Consider the following 26,014-nt stretch of genomic DNA (forward strand, 5'->3'; position numbering starts at 1 on the left):
ATTATTACAAATATCAGAATTCCACTTAACAACCTTTATACTGTATGATTCATTGCATTATCCCTATCACATTATTACCAATATCAGAATTCTACTTAACAACCTTTATACCTTTATTCATTGCATTATCCCTATCACATTATTACAAATATCAGAATTCCACTTAACAACCTTTATACTGTATGATTCATTGCATTATCCCTATCACATTATTACAAATATCAGAATTCCACTTAACAACCTTTATACTGTATGATTCATTGCATTATCCCTATCACATTATTACAAATATCAGAATTCCACTTAACAACCTTTATACTGTATGATTCATTGCATTATCCCTATCACATTATTACAAATATCAGAATTCTACTTAACAACCTTTATACTGTATGATTCATTGCATTATCCCTATCACATTATTACAAATATCAGAATTCCACTTAACAACCTTTATACTGTATGATTCATTGCATTATCCCTATCACATTATTACAAATATCAGAATTCCACTTAACAACCTTTATACTGTATGATTCATTGCATTATCCCTATCACATTATTACAAATATCAGAATTCCACTTAACAACCTTTATACTGTATGATTCATTGCATTATCCCTATCACATTATTACAAATATCAGAATTCTACTTAACAACCTTTATACTGTATGATTCATTGCATTATCCCTATCACATTATTACCAATATCAGAATTCCACTTAACAACCTTTATACTGTATGATTCATTGCATTATCCCTATCACATTATTACAAATATCAGAATTCCACTTAACAACCTTTATACTGTATGATTCATTGCATTATCCCTATCACATTATTACAAATATCAGAATTCTACTTAACAACCTTTATACTGTATGATTCATTGCATTATCCCTATCACATTATTACAAATATCAGAATTCTACTTAACAACCTTTATACTGTATGATTCATTGCATTATCCCTATCACATTATTACAAATATCAGAATTCTACTTAACAACCTTTATACTGTATGATTCATTGCATTATCCCTATCACATTATTACAAATATCAGAATTGGTAAAAAAAAAGAAAAGGTTACGCATGCAAACATATTAATCAAGAATTAGGCAGAGTGATCATGTCAGGCGAAAATGATATCAAACTTTTTACCATTGCAACATTTGATGTACAGTCACAATCACTGTGAGTTCACAGCGTGATTGGTTATTCCCAATAATTTACAAGTTGGTCAATGATTTACAAGTTGGTCAATATCCGTCATCACTATCCTTCCTTTGCGTTACCTCAATCTGTGGTGAATAGCTGAGAAACGTTTCTGAACTGATTTTACTCCTGGCTCAGGATTTGTCTGAGCGGTGTTTGTCTGAGCACTGTCTTAACATCCTCCTAAAACCCACTCTGAGCTGGGGGTATTTGAAGTCTTATAACAGGTCTTAACAGAATTCCTAGGACCTTTTCGGAGATGCTTTGTGGATACGGGCCCTGCCATTGAAACCTGGCCTCTTTCCTCACCTCCATGTGTCCATAAATCTGCCTGGCTGTCCTCTCCTCTCCTCCTCCTCCTCCTGTAGTGGGCTATATCTCACAGACAGTGGCATTGATCAGATCCTGACGGAGGTAGCAAGCAGGGGAGAAATGAAAGAAGCTTTTCCACCCTATGATATTGACTGACCCACTGTGTATTCAGGAGGTGTGTGTGTGTTGTGCGTATGTGTGGGGGAGGGGGGATATTCAGGAAAGTGTATTAGACCTTCCTGATTTGGTCTAAGCGACACAGACAAAACACACCGGCAACCCCTTTAGCCCCCGAGTGTGTAAAAAGTTCCTACAGTGTGTGATTCAGGGATGCTGGGTGTGAGCGGTGTTGGGATGCTGGGTGTGAGTGGTGTTGGGATGCTGGGTGTGAGGGGCGTTGGGATGCTGGGTGTGAGGAGTGATGGGATGCTGGGTGTGAGCGGTGTTGGGATGCTGGGTGTGAGGGGTGTTGGGATGCTGGGTGTGAGCGGTGTTGGGATGCTGGGTGTGAGCGGTGTTGGGATGCTGGGTGCGAGCGGTGTTGGGATGCTGGGTGTGAGCGGTGTTGGGATGCTGGGTGTGAGCGGTGTTGGTATGCTGGGTGGTGAGTGGTGTTGGGATGCTGGGTGTGAGCGGTGTTGGGATGCTGGGTGTGAGCGGTGTTGGGATGCTGGGTGTGAGCGGTGTTGGGATGCTGGGTGTGAGGGGCGTTGGGATGCTGGGTGGCGAACGTTGTTGGGATGCTGGGTGCAAGCGGTGTGGTGCGAGCGGTGTTGGGATGCTGGGTGTGAGCGGTGTTGGGATGCTGGGTATGAGCGGTGTTGGGATGCTGAGTGGTGAGTGGTGTTGGGATGCTGGGTGCGAGCGGTGTTGGGATGCTGGGTGCGAGCGGTGTTGGGATGCTGGGTGGTGAGTGGTGTTGGGATGCTGGGTGTGAGCGGTGTTGGGATGCTGGGTGTGAGCGGTGTTGGGATGCTGGGTGTGAGCGGTGTTGGGATGCTGGGTGTGAGCGGTGTTGGGATGCTGAGTGTGAGCGGTGTTGGGATGCTGGGTGTGAGCGGCATTGGGATGCTGGGTGCGAGTGGTGTTGGGATGCTGGGTGTGAGCGATGTTGGGATGCTGGGTGTGAGCGGTGTTGGGATGCTGGGTGGTGAGTGGTGTTGGGATGCTGGGTGTGAGCGGTGTTGGGATGCTGGGTGTGAGCGGTGTTGGGATGCTGGGTGTGAGCGGTGTTGGGATGCTGGGTGTGAGGGGCGTTGGGATGCTGGGTGGCGAACGTTGTTGGGATGCTGGGTGCAAGCGGTGTGGTGCGAGCGGTGTTGGGATGCTGGGTGTGAGCGGTGTTGGGATGCTGGGTATGAGCGGTGTTGGGATGCTGAGTGGTGAGTGGTGTTGGGATGCTGGGTGCGAGCGGTGTTGGGATGCTGGGTGCGAGCGGTGTTGGGATGCTGGGTGGTGAGTGGTGTTGGGATGCTGGGTGTGAGCGGTGTTGGGATGCTGGGTGTGAGCGGTGTTGGGATGCTGGGTGTGAGCGGTGTTGGGATGCTGGGTGTGAGCGGTGTTGGGATGCTGAGTGTGAGCGGTGTTGGGATGCTGGGTGTGAGCGGCATTGGGATGCTGGGTGCGAGTGGTGTTGGGATGCTGGGTGTGAGCGATGTTGGGATGCTGGGTGTGAGCGGACTTGGGATGCTGGGTGTGAGCAGTGTTGGGATGCTGGGTGTGAGGGGCGTTGGGATGCTGGGTGTGAGTGGTGGAAATGGCCTGTTGCTATGTTTATTAACTTTGTAATCCTGTGTGGATTATGGACCGTGCCGGCCCACAGAGCTGAGCCATCCCTCAAATGGGCCTCTGATTAAAAGATGAAAAGATATCGATCGCAAGCGGAGCAGACAAGGCTTTTCTCAGGCAGCGTGTTTTGTTTGTGTGTGTGTGTGTCTGTAGAGGTGTGAGCGCTTAGGCAGCCCACCAGTCAGGCTCATATGAATAATGACTCAAGGACAGACAGCATTGATTCATCGACAGGGGAAATGGAGCGGGAAAGAGAGCCAGCTGCTGACCGTCACGCTCCCCTCTGCTAACCCTCTCCTCCATCTCTCTCTTCTCCATCACTCTCTCTCCTTCATCACTCTCTCTCCTCCATGTCTTTCTCCATGTCTCTCTCCTCCATCTCTCTCTCCTCCATCTCTCTTTCTCCTCTATCTCTCTCCATCTCTCTCTCTCCTCCTCTCTCTCTTCCATCTCTCTCCTCCTCTCTCTCTTCCATCTCTCTCTCTCTCTACTACATCTCTCTCTCCTCCATCTCGCTTTCTCCTCCATCTCTCTCCTCTATCTCTCTCTCTTTCCTCCATCTCTCTCTTTCTTCCATCTCTCTCTCCTCCATCTCTCTCTCCATCTCTCTCTCCTTTCTTCTCTCTTTCCCGTTTCCCCTCTCTCACTTATTCCCCTCTCTCACTTTGTCCCCTCTCTCACTTTGTCCCCCCTCTCACCTTGTCCCCTCTCTCACCTCGTCCCCTCTCTCACCTCGTCCCCTCTCTTACCTCTTCCCCTCTCTCACTTCCCCCCCTCTCTCACTTTGTCCCTTCTCTCACCTCGTCCCCTCTCTCACCTTGTCCCCTCTCTCACTTCCTCCCCTCTCTCACCTCTTTCCCTTCACTCCTCCCTCCCTCCCTTCCAAATTCCATTTCTCCCTCTCTGCCTGCCATTACCCCTTATCTTCCCACTGTTTCCCATCTGTCGTCCCAGGCTGTGTGTACACAGTACAGTCCAGAGTGCTTCTGCTTGGTCAGTATGTGTATACACAGTAGGCTCAAATGGCTAGGCTCTAATGTCTAGGCTCTAATGGGTAGGCTCTAATGGCTAGGCTCTAATGGCTAGGCTCTAATGGCTAGGCTCTAATGGGTAGGCTCTAATAGGTAGGCTCTACTGGCTCGGCTCTAATGGGTAGAGCTCTAATAGGTAGGTTCTAATGGCTAGGCTCTAATGGCTAGGCTCTAATGGCTAGGCTCTAATGGGTAGGCTCTAATGGCTAGGCTCTAATGGCTAGGCTCTAATGGGTAGGCTCTAATGGCTAGGCTCTGGCTCTAATCCAGAGCACATTGACTCATTATCTTCCATCTCACACCCTAACACACATTTTCAACTGAGTAACTAATGTCCTCCTCTTCCTTTTGTTTATCCTCCAGATCTGCCTCCTCCTCCCATCCCCCCTCCAGCGGGGCTCAAGTCCCCCACACATCCCTCCAAGACAGCCCTGGAGGCCCGGGGGATGATGTCTCCCAAGGCAGGCGAGGGCAGGGACAGGAGAGGGGACTCAGGAGGAGGGTACCGGCCGCGGGAGGGATCGGACCCCCGTACCAGCTCCTCAGAGCGCCGGGAGACCCAGGACAGACAGAAGATCCCCCGTGCAGGGAAAGGGAACAAACAGGAGGGGGGCAGCACCAAGGCACGCCAACACCCAGGTACAGAGAAGACCTAGGGACATGGAACTAGTGGCATTTAACCTAGCAGTATATTGTTCTTTCTGCTCTGTAGACATGCCGCTCTGATAGTGCAACTTTAGATTGTGAATAGCTATATGTATTGTGTTGAAGGACATAAGTTCTCAGTGTGTCCTCTCTCCTCTTTTGTCCCAGGACCAGAGGACATCCTGCCCTACAGCCGCCCCTCCTTCCCCACGGTCCACAGTCCCAGAGACAGGGACCCCAGCTCCTCCAGCTCTATGTCCTCCCGGGGCTCAGGGGGCCGGCGGAGAGGAGAGGGGGGGCCGGGGGCTCGCAGGATCCCCAACGACATGGGGGCCTTCCAGCCAGGAGACGATGACTTAGAGGTACAGTGCTTGCCGACTGGCCAACTCATAGTGTTACTGCAGATTCAGTATTGGCCGATTAGATTAAATGCTGTCTATACATTTTGATGCTTGTTGAAATGCTGTGTATATATTGTGATGCTTGTTGAAATGCTGTGTATATATTTTGATGCTTATTTAAATGCTGTGTATATATTGTGATGCTCGTTGAAATGCTGTGTATATATTGTGATGCTCATTGAAATGCTGTGTATATATTGTGATGCTCGTTGAAATGCTGTGTATATATTTTGATGCTCGTTGAAATGTCTGTTGTGTTGTCCTTCTCCTCAGATGGTGGAGACCTGAACTACTAGAAGGGATGAACAGGAAGTTGTTTCCAGAATGAAGTTTCCGAGAAGAGGAATGCCGTGATCGTTCCTCTGTCCATTTTAAATATCTCAGTATCTCACCATCATGTTTGCTGACAAATACTGTACATCAATTGTGTTTCTAAACACCTGGAAAACAGACCAATTTTTTTTCTAATTGATAATTTTCTATGTCCATTTTACAGAAGAAAAAAAATGCCAGAGGATAAAAGAGTGGTACTTGAATCCAAAGCAAGATACTCATTAGCAGATACACTATATACAGTACCAGTCAAAAGTTTGGACACACCTTCTCATTTCAGTTTTTCTTTATTTTTACTATTTTCTACATTGTAGAATAATAGTGAACACATTAAAACTATGAAATAACACTGGAATCATGTAGTAACCACAAAAGTGTTTAAAAATATCTGCATTTATTTGGGATTTTAGATTCTTCAAAGTAGCCACCCTTGCCTTGATGACAGCTTTGCACACTCTTCGCATTCTCTCAACCAGCTATCATGACCTGTAATGCATTTCAATTAACAACTGTGTCTTGTTAAAGGTCCATTTGTGGAATTTCTTTCCTTCTTAATGCATTTGAGCCAATCAGTTGTGTTGTGACAAGGTAGGGTGGTATACAGAAGATAGCCCTATTTGGTAAAATACCAAGGTCATATTATGGCAAAAACAACTCAAATAAGCAAAGAGAAATTACAGTCCATCATTACCTTAAGACATGAAAGTCAGTCAATCCGGAAAAGTGCAGTTGCAAAAACCATTATGCGGTATGATTAAACTGGCTCTCATGAGGACTGCCACAGGAAAGGAAGACCCAGAGTTACCTCTGATGCAGAAGATAAGTTCATTAGAGTTAACTGCACCTCAGATTGCAGCTCAAATAAATGCTTCAATGAGTTCAAGTAACAGACACATGTCAACATCAATGTTCAGAGGAGACTGCGTGAATCAGGGCTTCATGGGCGAATTACTACTAAAGGACTCCAATAAGAATAAGATACATGTTTGAGCTAAGAAACACAAGCAATAGACATGAGTCCAAATTAGAAATGTTTGGTCCCTACGCAGTGTCTTTGTGAGACGCAGAGTAGGTGAACGGATGATCTCTTCATGTGTGGTTCCCACCATGAAGCATGCAGGAGAAGATGTGATGGTGTAGGGGTGATTGCTGGTGACACTGTCTGTGATATATTTAGAATTCAAGGCAGACTTAACCAGCATGGCTACCAAAGCATTCTGCAGTGATACACTGTCCCATCTGGTTTGCGGTTGGTGGGACTATCATTTGTTTTTCAACAGGCCAATTACCCAACACACGTCCAGGCTGTGTAAGGGCTATTTGACCAAGAAGGAGAGCAATGGAGTGCTGCATCAGATGACCTGGCCTCCACAATCACCGACCTCAACCCAATTGAGATGGTTTGGGATGAGTTGGACCGCACAGTGAAGGAAAAGCAGCCAACAAGTGCTCAGCATATGTTGGAACTCCTTCAAGACTGTTGGAAAAGCATTCCAGGTGAAGCTGGTTCAGAGAATGCCAAGAGTGTGCAAAGCTGTCATCGAGGCAAAGGTTGGTTACTACATGATTCCATATGTTTTATTTCATAGTTTTGATGTCCTCACTATTATTTTACAATGTAGAAAATAGTAAACATAAAGAAAAACCGTTGAATGAGTAGGTGTGTCCAAACGTTTGCCTGGTACTGTAGATACAGCAGTATGTGGACACCCCTTCAACTTAGTGGTTTCCGCTATTTCAGCCACACCTGTTGCTGACAAGTGTATAAAATCAAGCACACAGCCATTCAATCTCACCAAAGAGCTCAGTGACTTTTAACGTGGCTCCGTCTTAGGATGCCACCTTTCCAACAAGTCAGTTTGTCAAATTTCTGCCCTGCTAGAGCTGCCCCGGTCAACTGTAAGTGCTGTTATTTTTAAGTGGAAACGTCTAGGGAGCAACAACGGCTCAGCCGTGAAGTGGTAGGCAACAAAAGCCCACAGAACCGCTGAAGCGTGTAGAGGGTACAAATCCTCTGTACTCGGTTGCAACATTCACTACCGAGTTCCAAACTGCCTCTGGAAGCAACGTCAGAACAAGAACTGTTCGTCGGGGGCTTCATGAAATGGGTTTCCATGGCCGAGCAGCCGCACACAAGCCTAAGATCACCATGCGCAATGCGAAGCATCGGCTGGAGTGGTTTAAAGCTTGCCGCCATTGGACTCTGGAGCAGTGGAAACGCGTTCTCTTGAGTGATGAATCACGCGTCACCATCTGGCATCGGATGCCAGGAGAACACTACCTGCACAAATGCATTGTGCCAACTGTTAAATCTGGTGGAGGAGGAATAATAGTCTGGGGCTGTTTTTCATTGTTCAGGACCCTTAGTTCCAGTCAAGGGAAACATTAACGCTACAGCATACAGTTACAATCTAGACGATTCTGTGCTTCCATCTTTGTGGCAACAGTTTAGGGAAGGCCCTTTACTGTTTCAGCATGACAATGCCCCCATGAGCAAAACGAGGTCCATACAGAAATGGTTTGACGAGATCGGTGTGGAAGAACTTGACAGGCCTGCACAGAGCCCTGACCTCAACCCCATCAAACACCTTTGGGATGAATTGGAATGCCGACTGCGAGCCAGGTCTAATCGCAGAACATCAGTGCCCGACCTCACTAATGCTCTTGTGGCTGAATGGAAGCAAGTCCCCGCAGCAATGTTCCATCATGTAGCGGAAAGCCTTCCCAGAATAGTGGAGGCTGTTATAGCATCAAACTCCATATTAATACCCATGATTTTGGAATTAGATGTTCAACGAACAGGTGTCCACGTACTTGTGATCATGTAGTGTATGTTTTATTCAAAGGCAATAGGGAGTAAAAGTGGACTCTAGGTATTGACACGATCGACTTGGCTTGCCTCTGTACGATCTGTGGGAAGCCTTGCCCATACAGCAAGGTATTACTGTAATAAAATGAGTTACAAGCAGAGGGGTGGACTGTCTTGTAAATATACCTGTACACATAATGTCCTTTTGTTAGCATCCATTGTCGTACTTCAAATTTGTCTTCCTTGTTTTATTTTGCGAATTATAATTTCATTATGCCAGTAAATATAATTATTTTATCGTTTTCCATCCATGTTGTAAATCGCTATATTATTTAGCCGCCCCAAGAAAGTGCCACTTTGGGATTGTTCTTTTTCTAATGCACTGTTATATTTTGGGGTCATTGTCAATGTTTGTTATTTGTTTTACTTTGGTTTTAAAAGCACAATCACTAAACTTTATTTCAAACCATTTTATCTATGAACCTGTCTTACTGGAGGAAAACAGGTATGACTAAAGAGTTGTTAACCCTGATGATGATGTTGGTAAAGGTGATAAGCTGTTTACGATGGCTGTGGTTTGAAAGACTCCCTGTGTCATGATTGGCTCATTTCAGATTCTGACGCTAGCTCATGTGATGACCGCCAACACAGACACAGTTATTGTGGGTCATAGCAGCAATGTAAATGTCTTTTTGAATTGACCGTAGTTCCAGTCATTGCACATTATTTCAAACGGTTACATTGTCTATTAATGCACTTAAAAGAATGTAACATACAGAAAATGGGCGACACCTTGTGAATCGGGAGAGGCCGCCATTGGACAAGAAGAATCTATTTTCCAGAGAAGGGAGTGGTTGGTGGATCCCTTCTCTGAGGAGAGAGGGTTCTGTTGTTTATTCATACGACATCTGCAAACATTTGTTTCGTAAAGCGAAAATGCAAAATAATATTTAAAAAAAAAGATGAATAAAAAATGTTCAAACTGCTAGCGCTCCCTCCTTTTCTTTCTTTTTTTATGATATCAGAAGGACATGGGATGTTCCCTAAGATGTCCTCTGGGGCTTCTCTCTCACTGAAGCTCTCCTCGCTACACTTGAAGATCAAATACAAACAGAAAGGCCTGAGCTCTGGAGTGGATGTGACGCCTGAGTCGGCCACTGCTACTGCTAACACAGGTTCTTAGCTGCACTACAGGCCAGACCACATTGAGTGGCATCATTTGAAGGCAACTTTTGTGCTGTTCATTCAGCTGTTTGGATGCAGTTTAGTTGAAGGGTAGTGAGCAGGCTGTGTTCTCTAAGGGACATGAGTGTTGTTGTTCTGCGTATTGGTTGTATCTCATTAAAAAGGCTATTACTCTATTGTTAGCCCTACATACCGAGGATTCACTAATCCCAAAATGTCATTTTTCCCCACATTATTTATCAAAAATATCCTTTAATACCTATAACAATGAGTCTCTTACTGTTGCTGTAAGTTGTTCATTCATTTGATTGTAATGTGTTTATCTTTGGGATGCAGCTGTTATAACTCAACAGGAGGCAGCAGACGCAAACATATTATTTTGATTCAACATTGTAGGATTAATTCAGTTAATACCATGAAACCCATAGTTTAGCATATTGTCCAACCTACTGTATTACCAATGAATTCAGATTTCTGACTAAAACTAAAGACACACACGTCTTTCCCAACATGGAATGTTCCAGTACACAGGAGTATTACTAAAGGTGTACAGTATAGACCAGGTAAAGCATCATAAACAAGAGACATACAATACTATTCATCAAAGTAATAGGAAAATAATATTCTGACAGATGATACTACTTTTATTGACATTTTTATCATAGGTATAATGAAAAAGCAATACCACTATAAAGCTCAATGCCACTGTAAAGCTCAATGCCACTATAAAAGTACATTGAAATCCATTAGAGACATGCTTGCCTCAAAGGCCACAATATACTGAAGGATTAGAACTCGACCCAGACAATATGCTACAATATACTGTAGGATTAGAACTCGACCCAGACAATATGCTACAATATACTGTAGGATTAGAACACCACCCAGACAATATGCTACAATATACTGTAGGGTCAGAACACCACCCAGACAATATGCTACAATATACTGTAGGGTCAGAACACCACCCAGACAATATGCTACAATATACTGTAGGGTCAGAACACCACCCAGACAATATGCTACAATATACTGTAGGATTAGAACACCACCCAGACAATATGCTACAATATACTGTAGGGTCAGAACACCACCCAGACAATATGCTACAATATACTGTAGGGTCAGAACACCACCCAGACAATATGCTACAATATACTGTAGGGTCAGAACACCACCCAGACAATATGCTACAATATACTGTAGGGTCAGAACACCACCCAGACAATATGCTAAAATGTGACCAACCGTCTTATGTAGCAACATTTGAAAATATGTTTTTTACATTGGATAAAAGTAAAGACTCAGAGCTACAAAATGGGATATCATACACTACAGTTGCGTCAATGGGAAAGTAGTTTTGCTTTGAAGTTGATAATCTTTTAGACTCACTTTTGAGAAAATGGCCTTTGAGTGTTTTGGTACCTACTGGAGAGCTCTTCTTTGTCTACACCCATTCAGCATCGTTCACACCCTTTTAAGCTTTAGCCCCACACATCTCTTTAGGTGTTGATTTGAGCGTTCTGTCCTAACAGTCAAGCACCCAAGTTACTTGCTAGCTACATCCAGACATCTAAGTGAGAGAGAACAGCTGACTGAACATTGCTCACCCTAGCAGAGCGGATTAGAGCGGATGTTTTCATGTTATCCAGAGCGTTGGTAACTGGAACTGTGCTGCTGGAAACAATTTACTTACGCTTTTTTGCCGACGTTTACTGACACCGGCCATATTCAACGGGTGTTTAGAGTTCGTAAATTCATCAGTTATTCTGCGCTTTGGCAGACTTCATGTCAAAATTAGAAATGTGTAATATCTCAAAATGTTGCTAGCTAGACTATCCAAACATCATGGTTGGACGCGTCTCCTGTCGGATGCCATGGTTGCCCTTAGTTTGAAGATTAAATCCGGAAACAGGTTTTGTTTCTATCGCATTCGAGCTACCATGCTCGAATGCAACTGATTTTCAAAACTCGGTCCTCCAGAAAGTGGAGAGCATACAAAAAATGTTACCTAGCGAGCCAGCCAGCTAACGTTAGCTAGCTAACAGTACACTTTAACTTGACATTAAGTTTATGCAGATTTACTTCGCAATACATAAAAAAAACGCTGCATTTGACAGGATTACGTAGACATTTTGACCAGCTCCAATTGACAGAAGTGTGCTATATGGCAGACCAATCCAAACTCATCTCTTGGCATGTCCAGCCCACTAATTATCTTAGCCAATCCTGGCTAGCCGGAAGGTTGCTTGCTTTTTCTGTGGCTAAACGGCTGTCCTGTGTAGTGACCCATGACATACACCTAGTTTCCTGAAATGGGTCACAAATGTCACAAACCGGCTCAAAGCCCGTAACAAAAGGGAGACAACGTGGAGATAAGGATTAACAAAATATATATTTATTAAATAAGTAACTAAGTATAATGTACAATGGTGTGTGTAATCAGTAATCAGTAGTGTAAGTGAGTGTTTTGCATGCATGAATGTGATAATGCAGGGTGTTGAAAGATGCTAAAGCAAACAACCAAAAAAACACCAAGAAACACAACACAATCTATAAAGGTGTTTGCATGGAGAGAGTCTCTTCCATGAATGTGGAAGAGGTCTATTTATCCTGGGACACACCTGGCCCAGGTGTTTCCCATGAAGCTGACGACCCTCCCAACTCCGCCCACTGGCATCCTAATAAGGAAACAAGAACAAAGAGAGAATACGGCAGACAGAGTGGGAGGGTCGTCACACAAATATGCTGCAGGATCAGAACACGAGCCAGAAAATATGTTACAGTATACATTAGCAACAGAACACCACCCAGACCTACAATATACTGTAGGATCAGAACACCACCCAGACCCACAATATACTGTAGGATCAGAACACCACCCTGAACCACAATATACTGTAGTATCAGAACACCACCCAGACCTACAATATACTGTAGTATCAGAACACCACCCAGACCTACAACATACTGTAGTATCAGAACACCACCCAGACCTACAATATACTGTAGTATCAGAACACCACCCAGACCTACAACATACTGTAGTATCAGAACACCACCCAGACCTACAATATACTGTAGGGTCAGAACACCACCCAGACCTACAATATACTGTAGGATCAGAACACCACCCAGACCTACAATATACTGTAGGATAAGAACACCACCCAGACCTACAATATACTGTAGTATCAGAACACCACCCAGACCTACAATATACTGTAGTATCAGAACACCACCCAGACCTACAATATACTGTAGGGTCAGAACACCACCCAGACCTACAATATACTGTAGTATCAGAACACCACCCAGACCTACAATATACTGTAGTATCAGAACACCACCCAGACCTACAATATACTGTAGGGTCAGAACACCACCCAGACCTACAATATACTGTAGGATCAGAACACCACCCAGACCTACAATATACTGTAGGGTCAGAACACCACCCAGACCTACAATATACTGTAGTATCAGAACACCACCCAGACCTACAATATACTGTAGGGTCAGAACACCACCCAGACCTACAATATACTGTAGTATCAGAACACCACCCAGACCTACAATATACTGTAGGGTCAGAACACCACCCAGACCTACAATATACTGTAGTATCAGAACACCACCCAGACCTACAATATACTGTAGGGTCAGAACACCACCCAGACCTACAATATACTGTAGGATCAGAACACCACCCAGACAATATGCTACTGTGAAAGTGAAACTATTAAAAACAGAGCTAAAAAATGTCATTTTCTTACAACACAATAATACAAATATATGCCAATTCCATGAGTCCATTCCATTATTTGTGATATCACTTTCCTCATGACATATAATAAATAAACATATAGTGAGCCATAGATAATATCTAAAACTAATAACGAGGAGAAGATGGCCAATATTGACAAGTTTACAGTGTTTTCACTTAGGCATATTGTAGGTCTGGGTGGTGTTCTATTACTTTCACGAAGTTGTGTAATTAGTACCTACCTACAGTACTAGCCTTCCCATTGAGTCTCACTGATCTCATCTCCCATCACACGCTTTAGCACTCTGGTCTCATAGAGAATACGTAACATAGTAAAAACTAAACAAAAACATCAAATCTCATCAAGGACAACTTTAGCTAATTAGCTACTTGATTTTTTTTTAAATAGTGTAGGTTTTTCAAACTCATAACATATTGTACATTTTGCTAATTCGTAACATACTGTGCATTTTGATAATTCGTAACATATTGTACATTTTGCTAATTCGTAACTTATTGAATGCCTTGCTAATTCGTAACATATTGTATGCCTTGCTAATTCATAACATATTGTATGCCCTGCTAATTCGTAACATATTGTATGCCCTGCTAATTCATAACATATTGTATGCCCTGCTAATTCATAACATATTGTATGCCCTGCTAATTCGTAGCATATTGTATGCCCTGCTAATTCGTAACATATTGCATGCCTTGCTAATTCGTAACATATTGTACATTTTGCTAATTCGTAACATATTGTATGCCTTGTTAATTCGTAAAATATTGTATGCCTTGCTAATTCGTGACATATTGTATGCCTTGCTAATTCATAACATATTGTACATTTTGCTAATTCGTAACATATTGTATGCCTTGCTAATTCATAACATATTGTATGCCTTGCTAATTCATAACATATTGTATGCCTTGCCAATTCGTAACATATTGTATGCCTTGCTAATTCATAACATATTGTACATTTTGCTAATTCATAACATATTGTATGCCTTGCTAATTCATAACATATTGTATGCCTTGCTAATTCGTAACATATTGTATGCCTTGCTAATTCATAACATATTGTATGCCTTGCTAATTCGTAACATATTGTATGCCTTGCTAATTCATAACATATTGTACATTTTGCTAATTCGTAACATATTGTATGCCTTGCTAATTCGTAACATATTGTATGCCTTGCTAATTCATAACATATTGTATGCCTTGCTAATTCGTAACATATTGTATGCCTTGCTAATTCATAACATATTGTATGCCTTGCTAATTCATAACATATTGTATGCCTTGCTAATTCGTAACATATTGTACATTTTGCTAATTCGTAACATATTGTATGCCTTGCTAATTCGTAACATATTGTATGCCTTGCTAATTCATAACATATTGTATGCCTTGCTAATTCATAACATATTGTATGCCCTGCTAATTCATAACATATTGTATGCCCTGCTAATTCGTAGCATATTGTATGCCTTGCTAATTCATAACATATTGTATGCCTTGCTAATTCATAACATATTGTACATTTTGCTAATTCGTAACATATTGTACATCTTGCTAATTCGTAACATATTGTATGCCTTGCTAATTCATAACATATTGTATGCCCTGCTAATTCATAACATATTGTACATTTTGCTAATTCGTAACATATTGTATGTCCTGCTAATTCATAACATATTGTATACCCTGCTAATTCATAACATATTGTATGCCCTGCTAATTCGTAACATATTGTACATTTTGCTAATTCATAACATATTGTATGCCCTGCTAATTCATAACATATTGTATGCCTTGCTAATTCGTAACATATTGTATGCCCTGCTAATTCATAACATATTGTACATTTTGCTAATTCGTAACATATTGTATGCCCTGCTAATTCATAACATATTGTACATTTTGCTAATTCATAACATATTGTACATTTTGCTAATTCATAACATATTGTATGCCTTGCTAATTCATAACATAATGTATGCCTTGCTAATTCGTAACATATTGTATGCCTTGCTAATTCATAACATATTGTATGCCTTGCTAATTCATAACATATTGTACATCTTGCTAATTCGTAACATATTGTATGCCTTGCTAATTCATAACATATTGTACATTTTGCTAATTCGTAACATATTGTATGCCCTGCTAATTCATAACATATTGTATGCCTTGCTAATTCATAACATATTGTATGCCTTGCTAATTCGTAACATATTGTACATTTTGCTAATTCATAACATATTGTATGCCTTGCTAATTCATAACATATTGTATGCCTTGCTAATTCGTAACATATTGTACATTTTGCTAATTCATAACATATTGTATGCCCTGCTAATTCATAACATATTGTATGCCTTGCTAATTCGAAACATATTGTATGCCCTGCTAATTCATAACATATTGTATGCCTTGCTAATTCATAACATATTGTATGCCCTGCTAGTTCATAACATATTGTATGCCCTGCTAATTCGTAAGATATTGTATGCACTGCTAATTCGTAACATATTGGATGCCTTGCTAATTCATAACATATTGTAAATTTTGCTAATTCGTAACATATTGTATGCCCTGCTAATTCATAACATATTGTATGCCTTGCTAATTCGTAACATATTGTACATTTTGCTCATTCATAACATATTGTATGCCTTGCTAATTCCTAACATATTGTATGCCTTGCTAATTCGAAACATATTGTATGCCCTGCTAATTTGTAACATATTGTATGCCTTGCTAATTCATAACATATTGTACATTTTGCTAATTCGTAACATATTGTATGCCTTGCTAATTCATAACATATTGTATGCCTTGCTAATTCATAACATATTGTATGCCTTGCTAATTCATAACATATTGTATGCCCTGATAATTCATAACATATTGTACATTTTGCTAATTCATAACATATTGTATGCCCTGCTAATTCATAACATATCGTATGCCCTGCTAATTCGTAACATATTGTACATTTTGCTAATTCGTAACATATTGTACATTTTGCTAATTCATAACATATTGTATGCCTTGCTAATTCGTAACATATTGTATGCCCTGCTAATTCGTAACATATTGTACATTTTGCTAATTCGTAACATATTGTATGCCCTGCTAATTCATAACATATCGTATGCCCTGCTAATTCGTAACATATTGTACATTTTGCTAATTCGTAACATATTGTATGCCCTGATAATTCATAACATATTGTACATTTTGCTAATTCATAACATATTGTATGCCCTGCTAATTCGTAACATATTGTATGCCCTGCTAATTCGTAACATATTGTACATTTTGCTAATTCGTAACATATTGTATGCCCTGCTAATTAGTAACATATTGTACATTTTGCTAATTCGTAACATATTGTACATTTTGCTAATTCGTAACATATTGTATGCCCTGATAATTCATAACATATTGTACATTTTGCTAATTCATAACATATTGTATGCCCTGCTAATTCGTAACATATTGTATGCCCTGCTAATTCGTAACATATTGTACATTTTGCTAATTCGTAACATATTGTATGCCCTGCTAATTAGTAACATATTGTACATTTTGCTAATTCGTAACATATTGTACATTTTGCTAATTCATAACATATTGTATGCCTTGCTAATTCGTAACATATTGTATGCCCTGCTAATTCGTAACTTATTGTACATTTTGCTAATTCGTAACATATTGTATGCCCTGCTAATTCGTAACATATTGTACATTTTGCTAATTCGTAACATATTGTATGCCCTGCTAATTCGTAACATATTGTAAATTTTGCTAATTCATAACATATTGTATGCCTTGCTAATTCGTAACATATTGTACATTTTGCTAATTCGTAACATATTGTATGCCCTGCTAATTCGTAACATATTGTACATTTTGCTAATTCCTAACATGTTGTATGCCCTGCTAATTAGTAACATATTGTACATTTTGCTAATTCGGAACTTATTGTATGCCCTGCTAATTCATAACGTATTGTATGCCTTGCTAATTCATAACATATTGTATGCCCTGCTAATTCGTAACATATTGTATGCCTTGCTAATTCATAACATATTGTATGCCCTGCTAATTCATAACATATTGTATGCCTTGCTAATTCATAACATATTGTATGCCCCGCTAATTCGTAACATATTGTATGCCCCGCTAATTCATAACATATTGTATGCCCTGCTAATTCGTAACATATTGTATGCCTTGCTAATTCATAACATATTGTATGCCCTGCTAATTCATAACATATTGTATGCCCTGCTAATTCATAACATATTGTATGCCTTGCTAATTCATAACATATTGTATGCCCCGCTAATTCGTAACATATTGTATGCCCTGCTAATTCATAACATATTGTATGCCCCGCTAATTCATAACATATTGTATGCCCTGCTAATTCGTAACATATTGTATGCCTTGCTAATTCATAACATATTGTACATTTTGCTAATTCATAACATATTGTATGCCCTGCTAATTCGTAACATATTGTATGCCCTGCTAATTCATAACATATTGTATGCCTTGCTAATTCATAACATATTGTACATTTTGCTAATTCATAACATATTGTATGCCCTGATAATTCATAACATATTGTACATTTTGCTAATTCATAACATATTGTATGCCCTGATAATTCATAACATATTGTACATTTTGCTAATTCGTAACATATTGTATGCCCTGCTAATTCATAACATATTGTATGCCTTGCTAATTCATAACATATTGTATGCCTTGCTAATTCGTAACATATTGTACATTTTGCTAATTCATAACATATTGTATGCCCTGCTAATTCATAACATATTGTATGCCTTGCTAATTCGTAACATATTGTACATTTTACTCATTTATAACATATTGTATGCCTTGCTAATTCGTAACATATTGTATGCCCTGCTAATTCATAACATATTGTATGCCCTGCTAATTCGTAACATATTGTATGCCCTGCTAATTCATAACATATTGTATGCCCCGCTAATTCATAACATATTGTATGCCCTGCTAATTCGTAACATATTGTATGCCTTGCTAATTCATAACATATTGTACATTTTGCTAATTCGTAACATATTGTATGCCCTGCTAATTCATAACATATTGTATGCCTTGCTAATTCATAACATATTGTATGCCTTGCTAATTCGTAACATATTGTACATTTTGCTAATTCATAACATATTGTATGCCTTGCTAATTCATAACATATTGTATGCCTTGCTAATTCGTAACATATTGTACATTTTGCTAATTCATAACATATTGTATGCCCTGCTAATTCATAACATATTGTATGCCTTGCTAATTCGAAACATATTGTATGCCCTGCTAATTCATAACATATTGTATGCCTTGCTAATTCATAACATATTGTATGCCCTGCTAGTTCATAACATATTGTATGCCCTGCTAATTCGTAAGATATTGTATGCACTGCTAATTCGTAACATATTGGATGCCTTGCTAATTCATAACATATTGTAAATTTTGCTAATTCGTAACATATTGTATGCCCTGCTAATTCATAACATATTGTATGCCTTGCTAATTCGTAACATATTGTACATTTTGCTCATTCATAACATATTGTATGCCTTGCTAATTCCTAACATATTGTATGCCTTGCTAATTCGAAACATATTGTATGCCCTGCTAATTCATAACATATTGTATGCCTTGCTAATTCATAACATATTGTATGCCCTGCTAATTCATAAAATATTGTATGCCCTGCTAATTCGTAAGATATTGTATGCCCTGCTAATTCGTAACATATTGGATGCCTTGCTAATTCATAACATATTGTACATTTTGCTAATTCGTAACATATTGTATGCCTTGCTAATTCATAACATATTGTACATTTTGCTAATTCGTAACATATTGTATGCCCTGCTAATTTGTAACATATTGTATGCCTTGCTAATTCATAACATATTGTACATTTTGCTAATTCGTAACATATTGTATGCCTTGCTAATTTGTAACATATTGTATGCCCTGATAATTCATAACATATTGTACATTTTGCTAATTCATAACATATTGTATGCCCTGCTAATTCATAACATATCGTATGCCCTGCTAATTCGTAACATATTGTACATTTTGCTAATTCGTAACATATTGTACATTTTGCTAATTCATAACATATTGTATGCCCTGCTAATTCATAACATATCGTATGCCCTGCTAATTCGTAACATATTGTACATTTTGCTAATTCGTAACATATTGTACATTTTGCTAATTCATAACATATTGTATGCCTTGCTAATTCGTAACATATTGTATGCCCTGCTAATTCGTAACATATTGTACATTTTGCTAATTCGTAACATATTGTATGCCCTGATAATTCATAACATATTGTACATTTTGCTAATTCATAACATATTGTATGCCTTGCTAATTCGTAACATATTGTATGCCCTGCTAATTCGTAACATATTGTACATTTTGCTAATTCGTAACATATTGTATGCCCTGCTAATTAGTAACATATTGTACATTTTGCTAATTCGTAACATATTGTACATTTTGCTAATTCATAACATATTGTATGCCTTGCTAATTCGTAACATATTGTATGCCCTGCTAATTCGTAACTTATTGTACATTTTGCTAATTCGTAACATATTGTATGCCCTGCTAATTCGTAACATATTGTACATTTTGCTAATTCGTAACATATTGTATGCCCTGCTAATTCGTAACATATTGTAAATTTTGCTAATTCATAACATATTGTATGCCTTGCTAATTCGTAACATATTGTACATTTTGCTAATTCGTAACATATTGTATGCCCTGCTAATTCGTAACATATTGTACATTTTGCTAATTCCTAACATATTGTATGCCCTGCTAATTAGTAACATATTGTACATTTTGCTAATTCGGAACTTATTGTATGCCCTGCTAATTCATAACATATTGTATGCCTTGCTAATTCATAACATATTGTATGCCCTGCTAATTCGTAACATATTGTATGCCTTGCTAATTCATAACATATTGTATGCCCTGCTAATTCATAACATATTGTATGCCTTGCTAATTCATAACATATTGTATGCCCCGCTAATTCGTAACATATTGTATGCCCCGCTAATTCATAACATATTGTATGCCCTGCTAATTCGTAACATATTGTATGCCTTGCTAATTCATAACATATTGTATGCCCTGCTAATTCATAACATATTGTATGCCCTGCTAATTCATAACATATTGTATGCCTTGCTAATTCATAACATATTGTATGCCCCGCTAATTCGTAACATATTGTATGCCCTGCTAATTCATAACATATTGTATGCCCCGCTAATTCATAACATATTGTATGCCCTGCTAATTCATAACATATTGTATGCCTTGCTAATTCATAACATATTGTATGCCCCGCTAATTCGTAACATATTGTATGCCCTGCTAATTCATAACATATTGTATGCCCCGCTAATTCATAACATATTGTATGCCCTGCTAGTTCGTAACATATTGTATGCCTTGCTAATTCATAACATATTGTACATTTTGCTAATTCATAACATATTGTATGCCCTGCTAATTCGTAACATATTGTATGCCCTGCTAATTCATAACATATTGTATGCCTTGCTAATTCATAACATATTGTATGCCCTGATAATTCATAACATATTGTACATTTTGCTAATTCATAACATATTGTATGCCCTGATAATTCATAACATATTGTACATTTTGCTAATTCGTAACATATTGTATGCCCTGCTAATTCATAACATATTGTATGCCTTGCTAATTCATAACATATTGTATGCCTTGCTAATTCGTAACATATTGTACATTTTGCTAATTCATAACATATTGTATGCCCTGCTAATTCATAACATATTGTATGCCTTGCTAATTCGTAACATATTGTACATTTTACTCATTTATAACATATTGTATGCCTTGCTAATTCGTAACATATTGTATGCCCTGCTAATTCATAACATATTGTATGCCCTGCTAATTCGTAACATATTGTATGCCCTGCTAATTCATAACATATTGTATGCCCCGCTAATTCATAACATATTGTATGCCCTGCTAATTCGTAACATATTGTATGCCTTGCTAATTCATAACATATTGTACATTTTGCTAATTCGTAACATATTGTATGCCCTGCTAATTCATAACATATTGTATGCCTTGCTAATTCATAACATATTGTATGCCTTGCTAATTCGTAACATATTGTACATTTTGCTAATTCATAACATATTGTATGCCTTGCTAATTCATAACATATTGTATGCCTTGCTAATTCGTAACATATTGTACATTTTGCTAATTCATAACATATTGTATGCCCTGCTAATTCATAACATATTGTATGCCTTGCTAATTCGAAACATATTGTATGCCCTGCTAATTCATAACATATTGTATGCCTTGCTAATTCATAACATATTGTATGCCCTGCTAGTTCATAACATATTGTATGCCCTGCTAATTCGTAAGATATTGTATGCACTGCTAATTCGTAACATATTGGATGCCTTGCTAATTCATAACATATTGTAAATTTTGCTAATTCGTAACATATTGTATGCCCTGCTAATTCATAACATATTGTATGCCTTGCTAATTCGTAACATATTGTACATTTTGCTCATTCATAACATATTGTATGCCTTGCTAATTCCTAACATATTGTATGCCTTGCTAATTCGAAACATATTGTATGCCCTGCTAATTCATAACATATTGTATGCCTTGCTAATTCATAACATATTGTATGCCCTGCTAATTCATAAAATATTGTATGCCCTGCTAATTCGTAAGATATTGTATGCCCTGCTAATTCGTAACATATTGGATGCCTTGCTAATTCATAACATATTGTACATTTTGCTAATTCGTAACATATTGTATGCCTTGCTAATTCATAACATATTGTACATTTTGCTAATTCGTAACATATTGTATGCCCTGCTAATTTGTAACATATTGTATGCCTTGCTAATTCATAACATATTGTACATTTTGCTAATTCGTAACATATTGTATGCCTTGCTAATTTGTAACATATTGTATGCCCTGATAATTCATAACATATTGTACATTTTGCTAATTCATAACATATTGTATGCCCTGCTAATTCATAACATATCGTATGCCCTGCTAATTCGTAACATATTGTACATTTTGCTAATTCGTAACATATTGTACATTTTGCTAATTCATAACATATTGTATGCCCTGCTAATTCATAACATATCGTATGCCCTGCTAATTCGTAACATATTGTACATTTTGCTAATTCGTAACATATTGTACATTTTGCTAATTCATAACATATTGTATGCCTTGCTAATTCGTAACATATTGTATGCCCTGCTAATTCGTAACATATTGTACATTTTGCTAATTCGTAACATATTGTATGCCCTGATAATTCATAACATATTGTACATTTTGCTAATTCATAACATATTGTATGCCCTGCTAATTCGTAACATATTGTATGCCCTGCTAATTCGTAACATATTGTACATTTTGCTAATTCGTAACATATTGTATGCCCTGCTAATTAGTAACATATTGTACATTTTGCTAATTCGTAACATATTGTACATTTTGCTAATTCATAACATATTGTATGCCTTGCTAATTCGTAACATATTGTATGCCCTGCTAATTCGTAACTTATTGTACATTTTGCTAATTCGTAACATATTGTATGCCCTGCTAATTCGTAACATATTGTACATTTTGCTAATTCGTAACATATTGTATGCCCTGCTAATTCGTAACATATTGTAAATTTTGCTAATTCATAACATATTGTATGCCTTGCTAATTCGTAACATATTGTACATTTTGCTAATTCGTAACATATTGTATGCCCTGCTAATTCGTAACATATTGTACATTTTGCTAATTCCTAACATATTGTATGCCCTGCTAATTAGTAACATATTGTACATTTTGCTAATTCGGAACTTATTGTATGCCCTGCTAATTCATAACATATTGTATGCCTTGCTAATTCATAACATATTGTATGCCCTGCTAATTCGTAACATATTGTATGCCTTGCTAATTCATAACATATTGTATGCCCTGCTAATTCATAACATATTGTATGCCTTGCTAATTCATAACATATTGTATGCCCCGCTAATTCGTAACATATTGTATGCCCCGCTAATTCATAACATATTGTATGCCCTGCTAATTCGTAACATATTGTATGCCTTGCTAATTCATAACATATTGTATGCCCTGCTAATTCATAACATATTGTATGCCCTGCTAATTCATAACATATTGTATGCCTTGCTAATTCATAACATATTGTATGCCCCGCTAATTCGTAACATATTGTATGCCCTGCTAATTCATAACATATTGTATGCCCCGCTAATTCATAACATATTGTATGCCCTGCTAATTCGTAACATATTGTACATTTTGCTAATTCATAACATATTGTATGCCCTGCTAATTCGTAACATATTGTATGCCCTGCTAATTCATAACATATTGTATGCCTTGCTAATTCATAACATATTGTACATTTTGCTAATTCATAACATATTGTATGCCCCGCTAATTCATAACATATTGTATGCCCTGCTAATTCGTAACATATTGTACATTTTGCTAATTCATAACATATTGTATGCCCTGCTAATTCGTAACATATTGTATGCCCTGCTAATTCATAACATATTGTATGCCTTGCTAATTCATAACATATTGTACATTTTGCTAATTCATAACATATTGTATGCCCTGATAATTCATAACATATTGTACATTTTGCTAATTCGTAACATATTGTATGCCCTGCTAATTCATAACATATTGTATGCCTTGCTAATTCATAACATATTGTATGCCTTGCTAATTCGTAACATATTGTACATTTTGCTAATTCATAACATATTGTATGCCCTGCTAATTCATAACATATTGTATGCCTTGCTAATTCGTAACATATTGTACATTTTACTCATTTATAACATATTGTATGCCTTGCTAATTCGTAACATATTGTATGCCCTGCTAATTCATAACATATTGTATGCCTTGCTAATTCGTAACATATTGTACATTTTGCTAATTCATAACATATTGTATGCCCTGCTAATTCATAACATATTGTATGCCTTGCTAATTCGTAACATATTGTACATTTTACTCATTCATAACATATTGTATGCCTTGCTAATTCGTAACATATTGTATGCCCTGCTAATTCGTAACATATTGTACATTTTGCTCATTCATAACATATTGTATGCCTTGCTAATTCATAACATATTGTATGCCTTGCTAATTCGAAACATATTGTATGCCCTGCTAATTCATAACATATTGTATGCCTTGCTAATTCATAACATATTGTATGCCCTGCTAATTCATAACATATTGTATGCCCTGCTAATTCGTAACATATTGGATGCCTTGCTAATTCAAAACATATTGTAAATTTTGCTAATTCGTAACATATTGTATGCCTTGCTAATTCATAACATATTGTACATTTTGCTAATTCGTAACATATTGTATGCCTTGCTAATTCATAGCATATTGTACATTTTGCTAATTCGTAACATATTGTATGCCTTGCTAATTCATAACATATTGTATGCCTTGCTAATTCATAACATATTGTATGCCTTGCTAATTCGTAACATATTGTACATTTTACTCATTCATAACATATTGTATGCCTTGCTAATTCGTAACATATTGTATACCCTGCTAATTCATAACATATTGTATGCCTTGCTAATTCATAACATATTGTATGCCTTGCTAATTCATAACATATTGTATGCCTTGCTAATTCGTAACATATTGTACATTTTGCTAATTCATAACATATTGTATGCCCTGCTAATTCATAACATATTGTATGCCTTGCTAATTCGTAACATATTGTACATTTTGCTCATTCATAACATATTGTATGCCTTGCTAATTCATAACATATTGTATGCCTTGCTAATTCGAAACATATTGTATGCCCTGCTAATTCATAACATATTGTATGCCTTGCTAATTCATAACATATTGTATGCCCTGCTAATTCATAACATATTGTATGCCCTGCTAATTCGTAACATATTGGATGCCTTGCTAATTCATAACATATTGTAAATTTTGCTAATTCGTAACATATTGTATGCCTTGCTAATTCATAACATATTGTACATTTTGCTAATTCGTAACATATTGTATGCCTTGCTAATTCATAACATATTGTACATTTTGCTAATTCGTAACATATTGTATGCCTTGCTAATTCATAACATATTGTATGCCTTGCTAATTCATAACATATTGTACATTTTGCTAATTCGTAACATATTGTATGCCTTGCTAATTCATAACATATTGTATGCCTTGCTAATTCATAACATATTGTATGCCTTGCTAATTCATAACATATTGTATGCCCTGCTAATTCATAA

The 26,014-nt window shown here is 38.0% G+C and overlaps 1 protein-coding gene across 4 annotated transcripts in view; it reads left to right on the forward strand.

Moving 5' to 3' along the window:
* The window catches only part of robo1 (roundabout, axon guidance receptor, homolog 1 (Drosophila)), a 544,530-nt gene extending 538,454 nt beyond the window's left edge, over positions 1-6,076 (forward strand). For all 4 annotated transcript variants that reach the window (XM_036964909.1, XM_036964911.1, XM_036964908.1 and 1 more), the window contains 3 exons: positions 4,712-4,987; positions 5,162-5,355; positions 5,668-6,076. In XM_036964909.1, coding sequence (XP_036820804.1) covers positions 4,712-4,987; positions 5,162-5,355; positions 5,668-5,682 — 485 coding nt within the window. In that variant the 3' untranslated portion in view covers positions 5,683-6,076. The remainder of the gene's footprint in view (positions 1-4,711; positions 4,988-5,161; positions 5,356-5,667) is intronic.
* Positions 6,077-26,014: the final 19,938 nt, after the last annotated feature.

This window comes from Oncorhynchus mykiss, chromosome 27 (genome assembly GCF_013265735.2).
Source record: "Oncorhynchus mykiss isolate Arlee chromosome 27, USDA_OmykA_1.1, whole genome shotgun sequence".
Lineage (NCBI taxonomy): Eukaryota > Metazoa > Chordata > Actinopteri > Salmoniformes > Salmonidae > Oncorhynchus > Oncorhynchus mykiss.